Below are 19607 nucleotides of genomic sequence, written 5' to 3'. Positions count from 1 at the left end.
CAAAAGTGGCGCACGCTGTCTGGAGTACTGTGTGACACTCACATGCCCGTGCGAACTAAAGGAAAGGTTTACAAGATGGCTGTTAGGCCAGCGCTGCTTTATGGATCGGAGTGCTGGCCTATCAAGGAAACTAACGTGCAAAAACTCCATACAGCCGAAATGAAGATGCTTAGGTGGTCCGGAGGTGTTACACGGCTTGATAAAGTCAGAAACGAGTACATTCGTGGCAGCTTCAAGGTAGCCCCTATACCTGAAAAACTCACAGAGAACCGACTCAGGTGGTACGGACACGTGATGCGAAGGGGCGAAGAGTACGTTGCCAAAAAAGCTCTGAACATGCCGGAGAAAAAGAGAGGCCAGGGACGCCCGCCGTCAACATGGTGGACCAGCATGACCCAATTACTTAAGAGGAACAATTTACCCGATCCGACAACCCTCGACAGAATCTCGTGGCGCAAAATAATTAGGAGAGCCGACCCCACCTGAAGTGGGATGGAGCAAGGAAGAAGAAGAAGATTGTATTTATTTATTTATTGTGTACCTGACCTGACCACTTTTTTTGTTATTCCAAATTCCGAATTTCCTTTATTCCTTTCCGCGTTATTTCCTACCTTCTTTTACATGACGTTGGCTACGGGCAACACCGCCCTCAAGTCCTTTAAAAAGAAAAAAAAAAACCCGCGTAACATCACAGAATTTATTGTAAATAGGTGTACATATTTGCCATTGTATAAATATATAGTTAGCACCGTTGGTGATATATAGTATAAGGAATTTGTAAATTTGTGTAATGACTTGGTACGAGTTCAATTTTGAATACACAGATTTTTTTATGTGAGATATTTTAATTTTATATATGATCTGGATGTAACTTGAAATTCTAATTTCTACGGAGAAAAACATGAGAAAAACCAAGATATGGTAACCCTGATGCTGACTATATAAAAAGGACTGGACTATATAAAAATGACTGGACTATATAAAAAACAAATGATTGAAGACAAATATACTGAAGACATTTTTATTGGATTTGACTTATGGATTTTAAAAAAAGGAAGACTTTATATCTGAAACTGACTTATGAAATTTAATCTTACTGAAGAAGAGGCAGTATGGCCTATGGCCTTAGCCTGTCCAGAAGGACGAATATAAAAAAAAAAAAGAAAAAAAAATGTGACGTTTGTTTGGCATGTCATGCATGCCACAGTGCCACTGCCAATAGTTATTGTAGTTGCTTTGAGATTGTATTATTGTAAAATTGTTCCAATGGACAGATGCCATAAGAACCAAGAACTGAACTGAACTGAGATTGTGTTATGAATTTCCCTTAATTAATTAATTTGCATTACATTGCACTGAAATTCTGGATTGGGAGATTTAGGAGTTATGATTTTGTTCCGAAATTAAAGTTAACTGCAATTACATGTTTGTACTATACAACTAAAATTCGAAGAAAAAATTAGCAATGGGTCCTCCGCCCGTCGTCACGGGGATTTCTCCAAAAGAAGGTCCCCCTGGCACCAGGGTAACTATTCGGGGCGAATTTCTAGGAACTAGTGCGACAGATTTAACAGGCAAGTAATGACTTCATGTGTTATTAAGTCTTCACTTACTATGTGTAATTCCAGGGGCGTTTCTAGTATTTGTTACTACTACACCACATTGCTTCCAATTTATCAGATATTCCTTTCTTTCGCACGGTCAGGGGGTACAGTGTTAATTTTGTAACAGCAAAAATCAAGACAATATGGTAAATAAAATAAATAAAAATAAAAAAACCCTTTATTCAATGTAAAAGCGGTTACATATAAATTTGGAAAATAAAACTTAAAATTAGTGTGTTAATTACATAAATGACTAGTGGGTAAAGGCCTCCTCCAGTGCTGCCCATTTGTCCCTGTCCTGTGCTAATGACATCCAGTCTGTGCCGGCTGTTCCTTTTATGTCATCTTCCCAATGTGTAAGTGGGAAGTCTTGGCCTCTTCCCGCGCTTACGCTTCGAAAGTCCGAAACCACGTATTTATTGTGCAGTACATGGGTGTAAAATTCAAAAACAAAGGAAAATTTGTCGTTTTTTTCATTGAAGAGAGATGAAGAAAGGTGAGTAGTATTTTAAATCTATCTTTATGAATTTTGTCACCATTTATTTCTTTGAACATAAGTAGGTAAATCGTAAATTAAGTAGTTTTTAGTCAGGTATTATAAAAGTGCTGTTTTTAAATATTCGAATCACCAATGAAAAATATAGTTGATTCGCAACATTCGTCTTATTACAATAATCATCATGCTAGACCGTGGGCCAGGAACAGATTTCCATGACCAATCGCCTCCCGGGCGAAAACTCGTATAGTGGTTTACGGCTATTTATGATGAACCCTCGTGAACGTCAGCTGCTGCTCTGTTGGTGGGTTGAGGAATGGCAGCAAATAAAGTCTATAAAATTTTTTTGTCATCGCCTCCCGCTTGTTTAGGTAAACGCGTGTAAAGCACTGATTTTGATGCTCTTATTTGTAAATTTCGTAAAGTTTGGACTGCTAAAAATGGTAAATTTGTATTACACATATTCTGTACTTGACGTTTATCAGATTACATTGTTGTTATATGACTTAGAGTTCGAGGAAATGAAAGTTAAACGAATTCAATTTTCTCCAGAAATGACCTCAAAACAAGTGACAATTTCTCCGAAAATCTACTTATTTTCGACGTAGATTGCATACTCAAATAATCTGCAATGTTTACTTAAACTGTTGCTGTACTTCATTTTATTTAAATTGCATCTTTTATTTTCTGACGATTTTTTAAAAACTTCCCCTTTTACTGGTATAACAACGGTGACACGCGCTCGCGGCCTGTCCCGCGCGGGAGCTGGTAGAGGCAGGACGTTTGTTGATCGGCTCCGCACGTTGCATCGACGACGACGAAGTTATTTATCATTGTGTGCGTCGCTCGCCGTGTAAAAAGTTATATTTGTTTGCGTGTTTGGCTGTACTGTGTGCGTGTAAACTGCGACCAGAAACTTTAATCCTTGGGTTGTAAGTACTTGTTTATTAACCGCCTTCAAAAAAAGGAGGTTCTCAGTTTGACCCGTATGTTTGTATGTATATGTATGTATGTATGTATGTATGGTTGTTCGCGAATATCTCGCGTTTGGCTGAACCGATTTTGATGCGGTTTTCAGAAAAGTGTTTGTTACATTCTGGAGAAGGTTTTAGTATACATAGAGCTGAGCTCATGCTGAACCCTGGCTGTACCTAGTGGAATGCAGGTTTGGTGCAACATAGGCACACGCTGTTTTGGTCTTCCGACACGTCTTGATGAGCAATTAGGAGAGCAGTACCCAAGATAGAGCTGATGCTGAACCCTGGCTGTACCTAGTGGAACGCAGGTGCCCCCGGGCAGTGGCTGAGCTAGCGGCGGCTCGGAAGCGGAAAAAGTATGCGGTGTTGACGCACTACCTATTTGTCCCTCTTGCTGTTGAAACCACTGGCTGTTGGTGCGTTGAGGCCAAGACTTTTATTGGGGAAGTGGGCAGACGGTTGCGGGAGAGTGGTCATGACCCTCGCTCCGGGTCGTTCCTTTTGCAAAGGTTCAACGTGGCAACACGGCGAGCGTGATGGGCTCCTTTGCGTCTGGAGGGGCGCGGGGCGAATTTTGTGAATAGTTTTTGAGTTTGTTAGTTTCTAGTTTAGGTTAAGATTTTTGTAATGTTTTATTTTGATTATTATTTTAATGGATTTTAGAACATTAGACACATTAGACATGTATAATTTGTAATTTTATGAATCAATAAACCTTACATTAATTGTCTCTATATACAGTTCATGTGTTTGTATACTGTGTAATCTGCAATGTTTAATTTCTCGGTGTATTGGCTTGTCTGTAATGCCGGGTAAATATATTGTTAATAATAAATAAATAAATAAATATGCGACCTACAGAGAAGAACACCTTGCTGACTGGCATTCTACACATAGTATATAGGCCCCAATTAATATTGTTATATATAATAAGCATCAGGTTGAAAGATCTGATTTGCATCGGCTATTAGAAAAACAAGTAGACCGGGCTCTCAGTGAAGTTCCGTTTGCAAAAATAGCGGACCGCAGTTTGACTTCTGATCCTTGTAGTGGGATTCCTACGCTCCTAGAAACCCGATGTTGCCGGGCTGAAAGTGGTGCCGTTATCCCCACTAGTCCTTTGAATTTTCCCCTTACAATTCTCATACATTCGCTATAAAAAATCCCACCTTTTGCACAAATTGGACTAATTTGAGTGTAGCTCTTAGCATAATTTACCTTACCTAATTAATATTGGTATCAGTTTAAAGAACGTTTAATTACCTCTACATTGACATATTTTTTGTTTCCAAAAAGTATTATTTATATGAGGTTTAGACTTTAAAAAAAAGTTGCAAATACAAGTTTTAAGGGCCTAGGTTATGCATGTTTGCAAAAGCACATTCTACCTTAAGAAATGTGCAATATAGAAACATTTTTTAGCATTTTTAAATGTAGTTTAAATTATCTTGAACCACTGTAAAACCTGATAAATGGCAAAACGGCTGAATTCACTTGGCATAAATATATTCCACTACCCAACTAATATTAGAACTATAGAGCGCGATTTTAACTGGTACAGCAACAGTAGTTTCCATTATTGATGATTATTTTCTTACTTACTTACTCCTCTGGCGCAGCGACCCAAAGTGTGTCTTGGCCTCCAACACGACAGTTCGCCACTGATCCCGGTCCTGTGCCGTTTCTCGCCAGTCTTGGACCTGGAGCTCGCACAGATCAGCGTCCACCACATCCGCCCATCGGTACCTAGGTCGCCCGACCGGGCGGCGTGCTGTCGGTTTTCCCTCAAACGCTCTTTTCACCGCCCGATCGTCTCCCATTCGCTCCAGATGGCCGAGCCACCGAAGCCTTTGCGCCAATTTACCAATGATGTTTGGTTCAGCAACTAATTGTTACATTTCGGCGTTTTTGCGAATTCTCCTACTGCCATCGGGTCTCTGCGTTGGACCGAGGATTTTGCGGAGAATCTTCCTCTCAGCCACCGGCAGCTTACTTTCCTTCTTCAAAGTCCAGGCTTCACATCCGTATGTTAAAATAGGTCGGATTACGATCTTGTAAATTCGGATCTTAGTCTTTCTGCTGAGAAGCCGGGACACCAATACTTTGTGCAAGGCTTTGTGTGATTATTTTCTGGCTTTAGTTATTACCCTTTCGTATGCGCAAAGATAGATATAACTCCGTAATAGATGGATACAGTCTAAGGAAAAAACGTGCCTCGAAAATCACGAAAATTTGATTCTCGATCAGAGGGCGCCACTAGTTTTAGCCTACACTCGTATAGAGGGCGTTGACGGTTTCGTTTGTTATTTATAATTTTAACGCATATCAGTGAAAGAACATGGGTCAAAATCATAAAAATAATTAATGCAAATAAAAAAAAAAACATTTATCCATATTTAAATACATTTTATCGTATTTTTATAAATATTTATTTTTAGTTTTAAAGTGTGTCGACAGATGGCAGTGAATTTACTGGGGTTACAAAATTTACTATGACAGTACCGCTCTAGTATAAGTTACTCTATGGTATACGCATGTCAAAAAATTGCCATATAAATAGCAATCGTGACAACTTTATGTTTAAGTTGAATATATATGGAGCAGATCTGCTCTGCTACTAAGCATACAAAGGTAAGCTCGGTTCTCCATACAAACGTATTGCCTATTTTGAAACAAACACCACAGATAGAAACTATTTTAAGTTGACATTAGTAAGTAGCACAATGAATATGTGTACTAAACACCAACAATTTTGGCATGCAATATTTAGTAGAATAAGTTGAGAATGAATACTGAACAAATTTTGATAAACATTGTGCTACTTAATGTTGACCTTTTACGCTCAGACTTGGTTTTTGATTAATGCTCGAAAGCTTTCCCTCAAGGTTTGCCAGAGATGGAGCGCAGTATTCTTGCTGTCAAATTGACTGACAGAATCAGAAATTCCATCTTGCGCTCCAAGACCAAAGTAGCCGACGTAGCCCTGAGACAGCCGCTAAGTATAAATGGGACTAGGCGGGACACATCTGCCGTACCGTATGCCAAGCGACTTGTGGGCCAAGAAAACTACCGAGTGGACACCAAACATAGTGCTGCGCCACGTCACGGCAGACCTCGAAGGAGGTGGTGGCACGATCTTGACGTCTCGGAAAGATTGGCCTAATAATGCCAAAAAACGAGACGCGTGGAAGAAAGAGAGGGAGGCCTTTGCCCAGCAGTGGGACACAACAATATTACACTCACTCAGATCAGATCACAAAGATCACATACTTACGAGGGGCGTTCAATAAATTCTCGGTATGTGAATGAAAACAAACAAATACGATAAGTTTGATATTTTTATTTTTCAATGTACTCCCCCCCTATGTTGATACACTTAAAAGATCGATCTTTTTTTTAAATACCATTAAAAAAAACTGGTGTCAAAATGCTCCTCCACTGCCGCCTTCAACGCTTCATCGTCAGAAAATCGATTTCCACGCAGATCCTTTTTAAGATTGGGGAACAAAAAGAAGTCGCTGGGGGCTAAATCCGGACTATACGGTGGGTGAGTAATAGTTTCAAACCCAGATTCAAGAATAGCCGCCTTGGCAATATGAGCAGTATGCACAGGGGCGTTGTTATGCAGAAGCAGAACACCTTTGGTTAATTTTCCTCGCCTCTTCTCTTTGATTGCACCCCTTAATTGACGTAGAATGTTAGCGTAGTACTGTCCTGTGATATTTACACCCTTTCGTTTGTAATCGATCAGTAATATTCCTTCACAATCCCAAAATATTGTGGCCATGACCTTGCCAGCTGAAGGGATGACCTTGAACTTCTTGGGATGAGCTGTACCCTTAACGTGCCACTGCATGGACTCCTGTTTACTTTCTGGGTCATAACACTCATAATGATGAACCCATCAGGTTTCATCTCCAGTAACTATCTTTTGCAGCACCTCATCAGGATTTTCACCGCACAGGTCAATAAAATCGGAACAAAAAGCTACTCGCATATCTTTTTGAACCGGTGTCAGCATTCGCGGAACCCATCTCGCACTTACTTTTGACATATTAAGATGGTAATGGATAATATCATGTATGGTACCAACAGAAAGACCGGTTATTTGAGCTATTGATTTTAACTTCACTCGGCCGTCTTCCAATATAAGTTTTTCCACTTTGATAATATTTTCTTGTGAAGTAGCTACTACAGGCCGGCCAGGTCTAGGATCATCTTCAATACTCTCTCTCCCACGTTTAAATTCACTTGACCACTTTCGAATTTAAAAGAAGGAGGCAGACTCACGGTAAACACAATCCATTTCTTCTTTTATAGTTTTCTGATTTTTACCCTGTTTGGTCAAGAATTTTATTACGGCTCGATGCTCTAATTTAATTAACATTGTTAAGGCTGGCGTCCACTAGGCTCGCCGAGGCGGATCGCAATAATTCGCCTTCTATACATTTACTATGAAACTGCGTCTATTGACGAAGAGCCGCGGCGCGTCGAATCGAATTTACCGTTCATAGTAAATGTATAGAAGGCGAACTATTGCGATTCGATTTGATTCGCCTCGGCGAGTCTAGTGGACGCCAGCCTTTTAATCGCTAATGATGTTCACATTTGTTCATTTTGCTCTATCTCTGGTTAGGGAATGCTCCCAGTACTGAATATGCATGGAAAAACCGGATTTCCCAGTGAATCCTCCAATGAACATGAGCACTAGTTTCATAGTATCAAATCTACAGGACAGGGGCCGATTGCATAACAACTTTATAATCTAATAATATTAGTTAGTCTCTTTCTAATTAAAGGAATTAGAAAGAGACTTCCGCTAATATTATTAGTTACAAGGTGTTATGCAATCGGCCCCAGGTCACAACCAAAACTCACTAATTACCACCACAAGTTCTTAGCCATAGTGAACCGTATTATAATTTTTTAGTAATTAATGAGTTTTGGTTGTCACCTGAGACTGTTGACACTTGACAAAATAGTCTCATCGATGATGTTACTATTATGTCGTGGGGCGTCAGCAGAATGCGCGTGGAACCCCACAAATACTTTGGGGGACGACGAAGGAAAAACTAATTGACAGTTATACTTATATTTGCAAGTACACAATAAGCAAAGGGTAATACTTTAAGATTATGGCTCTAGGAGGAGCGGAGCTAAGAAATAAGATAGATATAGATCTTAACGTGACGGTGGCGTTTCGCAGAAAGAGAAAGTATCAAGCGTCAGACAACCATAGATAACTTTCGGTGTTGTCATATTATAAGTAAGGAAGTTTGATCCCTCTACACGAGTAAGAAGAAGAGTAAGGCATAGAGCACATATTAAGATTAAGTAATGCATACCCTGACCATCTTAATACTTCCCGTTAGGCATTACAATCTTATACAAAAACCATGCTAACATATGCTAATGACTCTATATAACATATAAATTTGACTCTACACATCATGCAAATGACTCTACATTTCATATGAATGTGACTCTACATTCCATATAAATGTGACTCTATATGCCTTAAAACTGACAATAACATAACATTCACATTCAATACATGGGCTCTACATGCAAACTCATTATGCTTTACATTAACATACATACATTTTAACAGCGCCTTAAACACATTGCATTCATGAACAAACTATTTTGTTTACCATTCAGCACTTTAGTTTAAACATCTGCTATTGCTAAATATTCAGCTTCACAAGAACTTAATGAAACTGACCGCTGCTTTCTGGATTCCCAATTCACTGTGTTAGAACCAAGCTTAATTATGTAACCAGTATATGATTTTCTATCAAGACAGTCATTGGCCCAGTCAGCATCGGTATATGCACTTATTGACAATTCCTTACTTTTTATATAATATAAACGGTAATCAATTGTCCCCGCCAAATACCTTAACAAACGCTTAGCGGCAAGCCAATGAGTTTTACCAAAACAGTTGTTAAACTGGCTAAGTTGACTACAGGGCTATATCTGTACGTGTACAGACAGATAAATACATAATAGAACCAATCAGCTGTCTGTACCTATATGTATCATCATTTAAACATTCACTTTCTTTCACCAAGCTGGTCCCCAGAAGCATGGGTGTAGACACAGGCTTACAATCTTCCATTTTGTACCTTTTTAAAATATTTTGTATGTACACAGATTGATCCAAAGTCAAAATGTTTTTTTTGTCTATCTCTAGTAACACGTATACCTAGGTAACTTTGTATGGGGCCTAGATCTTTAACCTGAAAATCTTTTTCTAAAGCTTGCATTAATTTGCTTTTATATGCACTGTTTTTACTGTAAAACAAAAATATATCATCCACATACAAGGTTAATATGGCAATATCAGATTGAGACCTTATATAGTACACACAAGGTTCACTTTTACTTTGAACAAAACCAATTGTACACAAGACATCATGAATTCTTAAACTCCACATGCGACTGGATTGTTTTAGACCATAAATGCTTTTCTTAAGTAAACACACCTTATTCTTATTGCTATTGAAACCTTTAGGCTGTTCCATATAGATTGTTTCATTTAAGTTTCCATTAAGAAAAGCAGTTGTGATGTCTATATGGTCTATGTTTAAATCATATTCATTTGCTATACTAAACAATAATCTCATAGTAGAGTGACGCACGACAGGTGAGTATGTATCATTATAATCTATTCCCTCTTGCTGAGAGAACCCTCTAGCGACTAACCGAGCCTTACGACATACAAAATTTCCTGAAGCATCATTTTTAGTTTTATATACCCATTTACTTTTAGGCCTATATTAACATTTTTAGGCCTATCAACAATAGTCCAAACTTTATTAGATATTAACGAGTTATATTCTAGTTGCATAGCATCCTGCCAATCATCAGCATTTAAACTAGACATTGCTTCCTCATATGTAGTTGGCTCGAGTGTACAAGCGTTAGCCATTAGAGACATATCGTAATCACCATACCTCTTGGGTGGAATGGAGCGGGTACTCCTTACTGGACGTTCTAAGGTTGATGATGGTGGAACGTGCAGGTCTGCCAGGACTTCCCCTGAAGCGCTCTCTGCACCAGGAGACCACTCAGCCTCCCTGGATACATCGCCATTGGGTGAGCCGCCATGGGATGAGTCGTCATGGCGTGAGCCGCCATGGGATAAGTCGCCACGGCGTGAGTCCCTGTCACTGGCTGAACAGTACTCATCTCCAGACCCTGAAAAATTCAAAGAATAATTATGATCCTGTCGTATACTATTTAATACTTTATTAGTTTCACTCACAACACTGGAGTCATTCATGCTTTTATTACAACCCTCTGTGCTACTCTCATTTGCACTTATATTGGTGCATATGGTACTCTCTTTCCCTCTGCCACCCATCATGCTACTATCTTTCACACACTGTATTTTACTGGGTGTAGTACTGTCATTCCTACAGCCCTCTGTGTTACTGTCATTCACACACTGTATACTGCTCGTAGTACTGTCATTCCTACAGCCCTCTGTGTCACTGTCATTCACACACTGTATACTGCTCGTAGTACTGTCATTCCTACAGCCCTCTGTGTTACTGTCATTCACACAGTCACATGAAACGACATTACTTTCATTCGTGCCTTTCATTAAAATGTTATATATACTCTCATTTACAATGTTACTCATGTCATTAATAAAATCAATATTCTTAAAATTATTTAAAAATTAATAATTGTAATGATTATCATTATTATTAACATGTCCATAATTATAACTCTTTCTCTAAAAACTCCACATCTTTAGACAACACAACTTTCCTCGGGTCTGAATAATTAGCCAACCTATATCTATATATAACCTATATATAACCTATGGGAGCAAAAATTTATAATAAAATACCCGAGCCAATCAGAACCGTTGACACCGACTGTACTTTTGTTCGTAAACTTAAGAATTATTGCACAATGAACGCCTACTATTCGGTAAATGAGTTTCTGGTCGAATGAAGTATGTCCAAATCCCCGTAATAAATGTAATTGTGACCATTATTTTCGTCCATCTAATTCTAATTCTAATGTAATTGTGATTATTTCTATTGTAATTGTAAGTATTTAATTTGAATAATATTTTACTGATTTCCTAATGTAAGTATTAGAATCTCAAAATTGTCGACATTAATTTTTATGTGAATTTAAATAATTTTAATTTATTATGATTTTTGTAATCAATTTTTATTATGTAATTGACAATGTATGATTAATACCGAATAAAAATCTATCTATCTATCTATCTATCCCTTTGTTGTTTCTGAATAGCCCACAAAAATATATGGCTTGCACCTTGCATCCAATTTTGTCCGTTTAACATTAGGTACCTATACATATGCTACACAGCCGAAGACTCGAAGATTACTGAGGTCAACCTTTGACCCTGTCCACAATTCCTCTGGAATTTGGCCACCTAAAGCAGCTGTTGGAGATCTGTTTTTAAGGTAAACAGCGGTCATGACTGCTTCCGCCCAGAACCTTCGGTCAAGACCAGACTGCTGCAGCATACACCTAACTTTACTCATAATAGTTAAATTCAGGCGTTCGGCCACCGAGTTCTGCTGTGGACAATATGGAACTGTAACTTGATGCTAAATGCCCTTACCCTTGAAAAAATCTGAAAGTTGTTTACTGGAGTATTCACCACCTCCGTCACTTCTTATGCACTTCACTGGAAAATTAGACTGCTTTTCTACCATATTGATGAATTCTATACATTTATTACCTACCTCTGATTTCCTTTTTAATAGATAAATGAATGATTTCCTGGTAGCATTGTCGGTAAAAGTGAGAATGTATTTTGCGCCACTCCAGCTGCTCGGAAGAGGGCCACACACGTCCGTATGAACCAGCGCCAGCTTGTCTCCAGGCGGCGTTGTGCTCGCCTTAGGAAAAGGCTTTGTAGCTTGTTTTCCTTCCAGGCAGGGAACACAGGTCCTTTCCACCTCCAGGTCTCCATTCTGCAACATAACATTATTAAACCTATCCCTAACAGCCATAAGGTCCCTATGATTTATGTGCCCCAGCCTCAGGTGAAGTGTATCTGTTGTCACCACAGGAGCAGCAACTGCGGAGCCTGACATCTCTCGCCCTGGCGCAAAGGCTCACTAAAATGTAATCTATACATCCCATTGTGTTCCGAAGCAGTCGCAACTACACTCTTTAGTCGGTCAACCACTACACACCTGTCGTTGTGGAATTCTACTTTGAAACCATTTCTGGCCAATTTGCTAACAGACATTAAATTAGAAATTAAATCGGCGGGTACATACAGAACATTTGTCAGCTTTCTAATAACACCTTTTAAAATTAACTCTACATCACCAATACCAGTGGATTGAAGAACACCATTGCTTGCAACAGTCACTTTTGTATTATAATTCTTAAAGTTTATGAAGTAGTCCCTATTATTACACATGTGACTGGTGCAGCCACTATCAATAAACCACTCCTTCGACTGCTGCTGCATCATCAAGGCAGCCACCATGGCTTGTTCCTCCTTATGTGGTCGGTTCTTCTTCAGTTTAAAACATTGTGCTTTTGTATGACCTGGCCTCTTACAGAAATGACATTTTCCTTTAAAAGGCCTATTCTTTGATAAGAAAGCGGTGTTGTTCTCAACGTCGGATTTTCTTGACTCTTCTTGTAGTAGGCGAGCCCTGACGGTTTCACTTGAGAGTTCATTAGTCATACCTGCCGTTTCTAAATTGGACACAAGCGAGTCATACTCCACTGGCAGGCCGCTGAGAAGCATCTCTGCTACTTCAGTATCTTCTATTACTTTTCCAATATCTGCTAGCTGCTGCACTATTGTCATCACTTTTTCTATGTACTCTGACACGGAGCTATATTGAGTAAATTCTAACCTGTGCAGCTGCCGAAGTAGAGATACTTTTCTCACAAGCCATCATGCATTAATGACATCTTCATAGCAAACTTCCAAGAGTAGAAATTCCTTGCACCACTCAGTTTTTCAATTGCCACGTGGCCCGGTCCGGCCGACATGGCTCCAGCAGGTGCTGCGACGGGTTGTTCGACCATGCTCCCTCCTTGAGTAATTTCAGTAAATTATTTTAATTTTCCTTACTTGCTTGATTGCTTCAGTCCGCAGCGTGTTCTGGGCCCCGTAACCTATTATGTCGTGGGGCGTCAGGACGACGAAGGAAAAACCAATTGACAGTTATACTTATATTTGCAAGTACACAATAAGCAAAAGGTTATACTTTAAGATTAGGGCTCTAGGAGGAGCGGAGCTAAGAAATAAGATAGATATAGATCTTAACGTGACGGTGGCGTTTCGCAGAAAGAGAATGTATCGAGCGTCAGACAACCATAGATAACTTTCGGTGTTATCATATTATAAGTAAGGCATAGAGATTAAGAGAGATTAAGTAATGCATACACTGACCATCTTAATAGTTACTTGTAGTTAGCAAAAACTATTTCAGAGCAAATTATTTGACCGGTTAGGAAAGTGTCTTTTTATTCTAATATATTGCTGCTCCAAATTTAATAACTAAACTAAAATGTAAATTAATGCCAATAAGATGAAACCTCAATAGTTGTATGCTAATGTGAAAGTGATGTGTATTTTGTAAATGAAATTTCCTATAAATTAATTGTAGTTGAATGTTATGGTATTTAGGTACAATGTATATTCAGTTACCAATTTATTTTCCAGGTGTCATAATATGTGGTTGCGATTGTCTCCTGTCTGCGGAATGGAAGAGTAAAAACAAAATAGTGGCGCGTTCTGGAGCATGCAAAGGCCGCGGAGACATTATCGTCACTTCCAAGTCTGGAGGAGAAGGGACCTCTACTGTACAATTTAGAGGTTTGTATGCTATTCAGTTCATGGTTCATGTACTCTAAAATCTATCTTGGTACAAGATTTAAATTATTATTTATTGTAACTGGCTCAGTAGTTTTGTGCTATGGTGGAAAAGAAGATATAATAGGTGTCCAATATAAATACTTCCACTCCTAAACTTAATACTATAGTTGAGTAAAGATAGTACACTACCACATGGGTGCATACATTTTTTGTAATTACTTTTCATATAAATTATAGTACCTACCTATATGATAAATAAAAGTTTTGTATACATTTTGTATACATAATAAAATAAAAGGCATACTACATATGAGGTTGAGGTTAGAACTGGCACAGTCGATAAAACAATACATGCAGTCATTCGACGAAGCCGTCTAGACAGGGCAATCGTGCGGGGTGCGAGGGGCGAGGGGTGGGTCGGATGGGTCGCACGCACACGAGCTGCATACATCGCCATTGTTAGTAGCTCGGTACTACTTACAGGGCTAGCGTGTCTTGTCTGAAATGTTTGTAATTTTTGGGCAGTTGTGTAAAAGTTTGTGACAACCCTACTGTGTTCTTGTGCGGTGTCGGCATTTACGCAAACACAAAGGTGTCGGTCCACTGTTACTTTTTTTTTACACTGTGGAACTGGGGCCCATTTCTCGAACGTTATGAGACTAATAATATTAGTCCACGAACTGGGGCCCATTTCTTGAACGATATTTGATTAATACTATTAGTCCACGAACTGATGGGTTGTCATGACAACAGTACAATACACTAATAATATTAGAAATGGGCCCCTTAAACCCTTCATAAAAATGTTTTTGATTGTATAAAGTATTTTTTTATATTAAAATAGGCATTATATCCATTGGATTAAATCATAATATAACAAAAGCAACATTAAAAAAAAAATCGTGAATCTTACACAGATCGAGCAAAGCTTGTACTATGGGTACTAGGCGGCGATATACATACTTAAATAGATAAATACATATTTATTATAGTGCGTCATAAAATAGTAGAAATTAAATTAAATGGAACTAAAAAAAAAACATACCGAATTGTTGCCATGTTTAAGCATTTTACGTCAAAAATGTGACAGTTACGTAGGAAGTGGCGACCTCAATAATTTTCTACAATTTCTTGTCGGACTATATACATAGAAAACACCAATGACTCAGGAACCAATATCTGTGCTCATTACATAAATAAATGCCCTTACTGGGATTCGAACCCGGGACCATCGGCATCGTAGGCAGGGTCACTACCCACTAGCACAGAATAGCTAATAGTCCACTAGGCCAGATGAATCGTATTAAAAATTATAATACGTAATAATATATCAAAAGGCATTGCATCAAGTATGTTTGCGGAGGTTCGAACCGATGGATTCCAGGCCATAATGCGTAAGCGTACTGCCTCACTGATGCGGCGGTTGCGGTTGCGCGGTAGCTCCAACAGTCTGTTGCGTGTGCTGGCTGCTGGCCGAGAGGCTAGACTGCCCGTTCCAACACCACTGGATGCTGTTGCATGTACAGCGGTAGTGTTTGGAATGTGGCAGTCTTCATTATGTAAATAGTTAAATGTGATGTATATTTTTATTTGTAATTTAATGTGTATTTACTAACATTAGCATATTACGATTAATTTAATTGTATTACTAACAAATTATATGGGCATTTGCCTGAAACAAATAATTGAATTGAATTGAAATTGAATTATGGCAAGTGTATGATAAGTTTCATTATAATAAAATTATATTAAGCATTGTTACACCCCTAACACATAGATTGTCAAGATTACGTACCTAATTATTACCTAATAAAAATAATAAAAATATATACTACGTAATAAAATAAATTTCCTTTACTAGGCTATCATGAATCAATTGGGCCAGTGAAGGAGAGTGCTGTGTGGGTAGAGGAGGCGGCGCCGCCGTCGATGCCCTGGGGGCGCCGGCCCATGTCGCCGGCCGCCTACACGCCGCCGGACCCCTTAGGGCTCTCCACCGAGGGAGATGACTGCAAGTTTCCTGAGGAAGAACTGCTTGAATTGTTCCCTGATGGGTAACTTAACTAGCCAATTGTTCATTGTATTATAACCTTTTATACATGTATATCTACAGCAGGGACAAGTGTACGTTGCGCTTTCCAACATATTATGTTTAAATGCTATCACAAGCATTTGCTTTCCATCAGATGGAAAGGTCCTTGTGCATATGAAGCATAGCATGACCCTTTTCTGATGGAAAGCCATAAATACATTTTCATAGTATATCTGTTGCATACAGTTCTGGAAAACTTTCCGATGAGAACTTCCAGCCGGGTTGGTATCTACTGGAACACCATAGCAACACATCCTTTGAAGATCTGAGGGCTGGAATGGTGTTCCTACAAAGGAAGGTAATTAATATAAGGGTGTCATTTAACCGATCTGCAAAATATACCTATTTTGATGAACAAAAATATAAATTTGGTCAGCCAAAATAGATACTTGGTCAGTAACTTAAGGTTAGCAAGTATTTCTAAACCAGTTCGCCATTAATGTCTTACTGAGCTGCTCTAAATTGATTTGGTTGGCAAATTAATTATTTGAGCGGCAGTAAGCGATCCACCATTACTTAAGTTTTGTAAAGCAATCAGTGGGTAAGCGAATTATTTCATTTTGGATTACAATTTAACTGATCCGCAAAAATTGGTTAGCTGAAAAATCAGCAATTTTTTAAACAAAAGAAATATTGGCCATCATTAGATTTTTTTATACCACATCGGTGGCAAACAAGCATACGGCCCGCCTGATGGTAAGCAGTTACCGTAGCCTATGGACGCCTGCAACTTCAGAGGTGTTACATGCGCGTTGCCGAACTTTTAAAAAACCTGTACACTTCTTTTTAGAAGAACCCCATACTGTAGACCCTCGTGAAAACCTCGGAATCCCAGCTCATTCCACAGCCACCCAACCCAAGGTGGGTTACATTTGATTTGAAATTATATCAGATTACCATTCCTTTAATATGCAGCATACCTCTCAATTAAACTGCGTAAAGACATGTTTTTTCCAGGGACCGGCCCGCTATCCCTTATCGGGGTTTTATAAGGGTATTGCATAAGGCTTAACTCACCATACCCTTTGCCAGACGAAACCCTTTGTTTTGCTTTTAAAAACCCTTATATAAAGCTACCACATTTGAGTAATCGGTAGCCCAAACACCCTTACAAAACCCTTATCATCCGCTCACAAACACCTTGCATATTGCTTATAAGGGTTAGCCTTATAAAGGGCTTCACTTTTAGCATATAAGCGTGCTAATTTAAGTCGTCTACCTTGTTCATAAAGCACACATTACTTCGAATCCGAGCGATCGTCGGCGGCGACGGCGGCGTTCTTTGACTAGGCACGTATTTTCTTTCCTTTTCATACACTACCGTAGATATATACTAATCCTGTCTCTTTCGCGCAAAGGGAAACCTTTATAAAAAGCACTTAAAGATAAGGGTAACCCTTATTAAGGGCTAGCCTTATTTTTGGTTAGCTTTTCGGTAAGGGTCAGTCAAAGGTAGGGGTATGAATGGGCTTGCAGTTCAAAAGGGAAAGTCTTTCAATGTGTTAGCCGTGTTTAAGTGTTGCCCATTGAAAGGGTTTTATCGCGGAAAGGGTTGTCCGGTCCCTGGTTTTTTCTACCAACCAATTCTTAAATCTTGCTGACCAAGTAATTATTTTGCAGCTCGACTATTTATTCAGCAGATAAATTATAACAGAAGCAGATGTATATTGGTTATAATGTTGACCGTTTGTAAATTGTTTGCTGAACAGGAGTAGCTCGATTTTTATTTTTGCGAGCAAAATTGTTGTATGCTGTCCAAATGATTTAATTGCTATTTTTTATGCAAATTAGTTTTATAAACTAATTTGCTATCATTTAATTACTTTCCTTAATATAATATAATACGTCTTGTTTATTTAAAGTAGATTGTTAACCAAGGGATGAAAGACACTCACTCCTGCCAAGGTAGTTTGGCGCTCGAACGCAGTGAGAGCGCTAATAGTCCGAGGCGGAAATGATGCTTTTCACCCGAGTAATACACTCTATTTTTCATTTCGAATAAGAGGAAAGTAAATAGCGTGTGTTTTTTTAAATACAAGACTAAGTATACGTTTTTATAGTATTTCTTGAGGGTACTTTCAATTAGCAATTTAGGCAAAAGTATCGTTATTTATGGAATGGGGAGACAAATATCAGAATGGAAATTGTATAACAAATCCATTTAAACCCAAATTTCAATTGCTTATCGCAAAATTTAAAAAAAAATCGTACTTGGAACGTAAAATGCTCTAGTGCAGAAAAGCATCATTTTCTTATTGTTGAAAAATTTGTGATAAGGTTGAGAGCCAAAAGGAGGGGCAGTTAAGCTTTCTAAAAGCAAACACAGGGGCAGTTATGGATCAATTGGACCGCCTGGTGCTCCTAAAGAACATGTACCAAGAGGACCAAAGAAAGAGTGGAAAAGAACCCCTGCCGAGTTTGCAGACTGCCATTGAAGGTATGTTATATTAAAAGAACCCCTGCCGTGTTTGCAGACTGCCATTGAAGGTATGTTATATTAAAAGAACCCCTGCCGTGTTTGCAGACTGCCATTGATGGTTTGTTATATTAAAAGAACCCCTGCCGAGTTTGCAGACTGCCATTGAAGGTATGTTATATTAAAAGAACCCCTGCCGTGTTTGCAGACTGCCATTGATGGTTTGTTATATTAAAAGAACCCCTGCCGAGTTTACAGACTGCCATTGAAGGTATGTTATATTAAAAGAACCCCTGCCGTGTTTGCAGACTGCCATTGATGGTGTGTTATATTAAAAGAACCCCTGCCGAGTTTGCAGACTGCCATTGAAGGTATGTTATATTAAAAGAACCCCTGCCGTGTTTGCAGACTGCCATTGATGGTTTGTTATATTAAAAGAACCCCTGCCGAGTTTACAGACTGCCATTGAAGGTATGTTATATTAAAAGAACCCCTGCCGTGTTTGCAGACTGCCATTGATGGTTTGTTATATTAAAAGAACCCCTGCCGAGTTTGCGGACTGCCATTGAAGGTATGTTATATTAAATTTGACTTGACTCCTCCATGTGAAGCGTTTACGAAGACTTGTCGTAACTAAACACAGGCGCTCTTTTATCTGTAACATACTACACCAGTTCTAGAAAAAATGCCTATATCTTACTGTAGAAATAATATCGGTAATTGAAATGTGGCTATATAACGGGTGATAACAAAAAATGAGAATTATTGAAGGTGGAAGTTATTTTTAATACAGTTGCTCAAAAAGTGCTACTTTTCGTGGCTGTTTAGCGTACGGAAAGTTGGTTTTCGCAAACTAGTGCTTTTTACTTTTCCAATTTTTTTTAAATTTTTACTTGTTCCAATTCATGACTACTTATTGATGAGCGTTAATATTAGTTTCCTTTAAACGTCGTAATCACCATAAAAACCTACTGTTAATGTAAGAATACGAAAAATATGCATGTTTCATATTTTATTACTCTTCATCATGATAAGTATTATAACACGTTTATTTTTTAATGTTGAAAAACCGTTCTTAATAAGTTGTCTGAATGGAACGGAACGCCTGTCAAAGAAGAGGAGTATTTTCTTACTGCAAGAATGTTTAGGTTTTAATTAAGTTTCCAAAGGCAACAT

The 19607-nt window shown here is 38.6% G+C and overlaps 1 protein-coding gene across 1 annotated transcript in view; it reads left to right on the top strand.

Annotated features, from left to right (window-relative positions):
- The first annotated feature begins 1228 nt into the window (after positions 1-1228).
- LOC134754828 (exocyst complex component 2) overlaps positions 1229-19607 on the top strand; it is a 77384-nt gene continuing 59005 nt past the window's right edge. Inside the window, exons 1-5 of the mRNA XM_063691256.1 lie at positions 1229-1574; positions 13771-13923; positions 15785-15977; positions 16202-16313; positions 18293-18452. Of these exons, the coding sequence (XP_063547326.1) occupies positions 1466-1574; positions 13771-13923; positions 15785-15977; positions 16202-16313; positions 18293-18452 (727 nt within the window). The 5' untranslated portion in view covers positions 1229-1465. The remainder of the gene's footprint in view (positions 1575-13770; positions 13924-15784; positions 15978-16201; positions 16314-18292; positions 18453-19607) is intronic.

Source organism: Cydia strobilella, chromosome Z (genome assembly GCF_947568885.1).
Source record: "Cydia strobilella chromosome Z, ilCydStro3.1, whole genome shotgun sequence".
NCBI lineage: Eukaryota > Metazoa > Arthropoda > Insecta > Lepidoptera > Tortricidae > Cydia > Cydia strobilella.
Note: the sequence above shows the minus strand (reverse complement) of the source record. Positions and strands in the feature narration are given on the sequence as shown.